This window comes from Hydractinia symbiolongicarpus, chromosome 8 (assembly GCF_029227915.1).
Source record: "Hydractinia symbiolongicarpus strain clone_291-10 chromosome 8, HSymV2.1, whole genome shotgun sequence".
Classification (NCBI taxonomy): Eukaryota; Metazoa; Cnidaria; class Hydrozoa; order Anthoathecata; family Hydractiniidae; genus Hydractinia; species Hydractinia symbiolongicarpus.
The window spans coordinates 5,093,620-5,098,954 of NC_079882.1; the positions used below are offsets into that span (position 1 = coordinate 5,093,620).

The 5,335-nt window shown below is 33.7% G+C and overlaps 1 protein-coding gene across 1 annotated transcript; it reads right to left on the bottom strand.

Moving 5' to 3' along the window:
* Window positions 1-2,888: 2,888 nt before the first annotated feature.
* Window positions 2,889-4,913, bottom strand: LOC130655255 (Krueppel-like factor 6). Its single transcript, XM_057457991.1, has 2 exons — window positions 4,627-4,913; window positions 2,889-4,007 (listed from the first exon to the last, which is right to left on the bottom strand). The coding sequence occupies exons 1-2, from the start codon at window positions 4,819-4,821 to the stop codon at window positions 3,180-3,182; spliced, it is 1,023 nt and encodes a 340-aa protein (XP_057313974.1). The 5' UTR covers window positions 4,822-4,913; the 3' UTR covers window positions 2,889-3,179.
* Between the last annotated feature and the right edge of the window lie 422 nt (window positions 4,914-5,335).

Here is a 5,335-nt window from a genome sequence, read left to right on the forward strand (position 1 = left end):
AATTAATACACGTTAAGGTTAACACCTGTTTAAGAAAAAATATATTTTGAAGGCTAAAGGAAAAAGTCACTGGGTTCGTAGTGTCATTAGCAAGGGCTGGAAAATACCATTCTTGTTTACACCAGAAAGTTAATAATAAGGCTTCTCTGTCTGTCATTAATGACAACGAGAATTCTACTGAAAGTTAATTTTAAAAGGTTTCGGCTCCTTAGTGAGCCCTGTTGCTAAGCGACTCGACTAACAAAAAATAGACTATAAATGAAGTTGAATAAATTAACTTAGTTTTAAAAGTAGACTAATTGGTGCACGTGACAACCCTTTACTAAATTGTTTACAACCTTTGTCATTTTCTCTGATAAGATCTTTTTATAAACCCACTGGAACGCCAGTAAATAAACACACCATCATCGCAACGGTGTGGCTAACATGACGACGTGAAAAATACAGGCTGTCGTGTGCAAAATTATCTAAACTTTCATTGTTCATGACCTTCAAATGTGTCTACAGTGATCTCAAAATTCGAGTGACTGCTCTGGTTACTTTGTTATGTTACTTTTACAACCAAGAATTATTTTATCAAATCGTCTAATACTGCATTTAAAACAACAACAACAACAACATCAACATTAGAAAAAACCCACAACAGCAACAATAACAACAACAACTAATAAACACGCATTAATTCGTAGACTGTCTTATTGATTCATTCTATAATTACGTTGTTTTTCTTACTATACACTTCTTATTTTTAACCCACTAATTGATGTATGTGACAACCCTGTTATTCTACATTCTTTTAGTGTTTGTAATTTTTACATCATCACAACAGTGTCGCGAGCCTGATGATGCAAAAAAAAAAAGTAATCAATATAGTGCCGAGTGCAATATAACGTGATATTTTCTATTTCTGCAGGAATTTTTGTTAGCTAGCTGACATACAAATTTGCGGTTTTTTAGGTGATACTTTTAATAAGAAGATTGAATTATGCTTTGATTGATCATCGAGGAGCTTTGACCTTCTTGACCACTATTATAATATGGTGAATAAAATAAAGAGCTAACATCTAGTGAGATTGTTAGGGATGCTTCCTAAAGATGGTCTTTGTAGTCTCCTTCGTCTGAATTTGGTAGTTTTGGTAAACTGAACTGCTCTATTCTACCTGACAATATCAGGATAAGGTCCACACGAAGAAAAGTAAACACATTTCTTGTACTACATTTTCTTAAGGTGCACTTTGTGTAGATAGCTCCGTGTTTGACAAGCATACGTTTTCATTGTATTATTTTTTTTTTACTTGATTGTCACTTGACGATGAAAAAGCCTTGTGAAATTTGGTACTTAGCTAGTTAACTTTGTGCCCAGTTTGTACTGGTCTTCGTAGATATACATTCCTTAATATCTACTTTAAGTTTAGCATAGCATAAAAAACATACTCAATAATTCCGCCATGTTTGATAGTGAATGCTATATAAAATCCTTCGAGAAAAAAATATCTTATAATAACAAACCCAGGCCATCATCACCTGACCAGACTGGTCCGGAGCTACTTTCGAGGTTTGTCTTGAAGCGCTTTGGGGACAGGAAATGTTTATTTTTATACTTATGTCAATCTTCAGACTCTTTTGAGTCATTTCTGTTGCGCCTTTAAAATGTATTTTCATATGTGTTTTTTTTTCAGGACTATTTACCCAAGTCCGATTTCCCAATGAAAAGTCCTCCCAGCAAATGTCACGAATAATTATCTATACTAATATCACTTTAAGTTCTAAATATGACTCATTAGAAGGGCATGAACTGGTGTTGAATTAAATAATAGGATCTGTTTCTATTTATACCATAACACCATATCAGTAAAACATATTTCACACACCTACCTACGGTTAAAATGGCGCCCGTTGTTTTATTGAAACGGGCCCAAAGAATTTTCTAAAGTCTCCACCGAATTTTTTGTATACGCCCTTTTACAAGACTGGTGTAAGCCTGTAATGACAATCACATGTTTTTATAAGCAATCCAGTGACGGACTTTCTTGTATCTTTATCTTTGGGGTGCTTTAGAGAAAATTTTATGTGTGTTGAATACTGACAAGCACTATTAGAAAGGTCAAAATAGGAGTCCCCAAGTTAATGCTGGGTCAGTAAGAAATGAGTGTTAGCAACCAGCTAAGCAACTTGAAGGCCACTTATGACCCCCCTCCCTTACCAACCTATAGCCTGACCGGGTTGTAATAAAAAAGAAACGAGTATATTTTAGCTTATTGTCATTGTTACAGATGTCTGTTTTATAGTTTCATTATAAATTTTGAATTACGAGAAACTCACAGTCATTCGTTTTCTTTCGTTTTACTAACGTCCTAGAAAGATGCAAGTTTTCGTTTTTTATGTTGAAAGTGAAAAGCAAGAACGACATACACAGATGAAACATGAATAGACATTTCTTGAGCTGCTTTCTAAACAGACACGCCCCTTAGATTTTGATAATTTGTCTCAGCATTTTGAAAGGTAATTGTATTTATATTAATTACGTTGGCATCTCAAGCTGTTGTTGTTGAGTCATATCAAATACCTGAGCGTCGATTTGCTAAAAATACAACTATTACTACCCTGTCTGTCTAAATTCAAAAGGCCTTGGTAAGAAAAACAAAAAGTATGAAAAACACTAATAAATATTGTTTCATTTCTTTTTATATTTGCGATTTAGATTCGTTTTTTTCTTCGTAATATATCTATATTCTAGTTTTTATAAGAAATTTCTATATGTATATACAATTAATTACAATCTAAAATCTATGTACAAGTTTACAACAAGAATAATAAGCCTCTCTTATTCAATTTGTTAGTGTGTTATAGTTAAACTTCATTTCTAAAATAATCGAGAAAAACCTTTCTATCTAGAAGTATGCGAAAATGCATAAAATTGAGAAGCTTTGATAAAACGCTAGGAAATCGAATAAGTTTTAGACTATAGCCATAAGTTAAATTGTTTGCATAATACTATAAATTATATACAGCTCAATGAATGTGTTTTTCCATGAACTTTTTCAGTTTCATAATGTTTTTCTTTATTTGGAATCCTCATATTTCTGTGTACAGGGATCATGAGAGCAGCAACTGTAAAACTACTGTTGACAGTTTCTCAGGAAGATGACTGCTATGTCTTCTGGTGAACCTTTCCAGATTTAACTGGTCTGATGGCGTTTCATATGAAGAGCCAAGTGATCAGAGCGGCTAAATGCTCTTTCACAGTGTCTGCATTTGAACGGACGAGCACCAGTGTGTTTTCGGTAATGACGCGTTAATTCGTCTGACCTTGCAAATTTCCATGTACATCCCTCCCATGAACATTTGTAAGGTTTTTCGCCGGTGTGAGTTCGAATATGAGCTTTTAAGTGTGACGACTTTGTGTAAACTTTTGTGCAACCTGGGTAATCGCATTTATGCACTCTTCTTTTTGCAGTTTCAACATTTTCTCTTTGAAGTTCCGTATTGTATGAGTGAGGAAAATAGTAGGGTAGATTTGTAGATTGCGCATAAAAAGCATTCTTGGCTGGAACAGCTGTTGTGCTGCTGACATAATTCATATTATAACCATTCTGTTGAAACAATATATTATCAACAGTAGTGTTGGGAATGTTTGTAGGTGAAACACACTGTCCCACGGAGGAAGGATAATATTGTGGTGATGTAGTACTGCAATATGTAGATGGAGAGAAGGTACACTTGGAGTTGGCTTGGCAGTGAGCTTCAGTTTCATGGATGCGAGTTTCGTGGAATGACGTTATAATACATAATGGTTCTGTTTTCACAACAGGTTCATAAGCAGGACTGCACAAGGATGTTTGATCGAGCATGTCTCCATTTGTTGAAGAAGCATCGTGAAGAGATGACGAGTCACTATCACTTTCACTGAAAAATTCAACAACTTCGGAAACGCTGCGTCGTCTTTTTCGGCTGCGCGACATGAGATCTTGATTCTCCTCTAAGTACATGTCCATTTCTTTTAAAGTCTAAACAAAAAATGCATATACTTATTACTTTCAAGTCAGTAAAATTCAATCCTTGTAATCCCACTTTATAAATTCAGGTCTGTGTTTTGTTAACAAAATAATAATAAAAGCAAGGTAATTAGTCGTAATCTGTCTAAAGTGTATGCAATTAATTAATGCTTCCACTGTTTACTAGGTTACCACTAATGTTGCTGTGAAAATAAGATTTGTAAACACGAACAATTCTAAATCTTATTTTTAATAATAATCAGGTTTAGCTATGGGGTTATTATGAAAAGTAATTTTTACTGAAAACTTTTTTTTAAGAAATATTTCAAACGTTAATGTTGTGCAGTATTGTGTTTGTGAATGCTTTCTGTCAAAACTTGTTGCAACTTATAAACAGAGTAGCTGAGTTTTTCTGTTATGTAAATGTCGACAGGTTTACGACAATAAACGAAGGATGGTTGTCGTTTGTTGTTGGAATATTTTTTAAACTTTTTTACATGTTATAACCCAAAAAGATTTTTCAAGCTTCAAAAAGTTTAAAAAAATATTGTTCTAAGCACTACCGGAGAAACACTATAGCAAGGCAACAAAGGTTTAAATTCAACGAGAAATAAACGAAAATAAAATTTACCTCTCGCCAATCTTCGGAAAGATGCGGTTTCACCGAGATTGTTGCATTGACTTCTGTTGCTTGTGGAACATTTCCTTCAGGATCAATGCTAATTTGATCTTTTATTTGCCATGCAACTTCAGAAAAATTTGTCAAGTTCTGCAGCATTGAGGTGGCACCACCGTTCACTGGAATCATGGTTGAATTCTTCGTCATTGAGAAAAGTTAGAAACAACCGAATTTAAACGAACTTAATATTTTATGAACGATTTCTGAACGACAATTTTATAAATGATTGTTCGTTGCCGACTTTCGACGTTTATATACACAACGAATTAATCTGTAATAACCTATCTCCTAATTTGGAAGCCTATTATATGCCTCAATGGTTTTTCGTTTCTCGCTTAACAAAAGCATTTATAAATATTAATGAGGTTTCATGGCCGAGTGATTGTCATGGCTACCTTGACGTCACTAACTGTACGGGAGACAACGAAATTTAATCGCTGTTTTTGCTAAGCTTTTATCAAAAGCAATTAAACTGTTAATGTAAACAAAGCAACAAATATGTTCGTTGTTTAGAGATATTTATTCAAAAACAGAGTACAAAGGATTTTTAAGGAAAAAAATGACAATCAAAACCTTATTATCAAATAAATCTAAGCTTATTCTAAGAAAGTATGCGAGGTATTTTGTTGATATTAATTTTTCTTTGATTTTGTTTAGATCG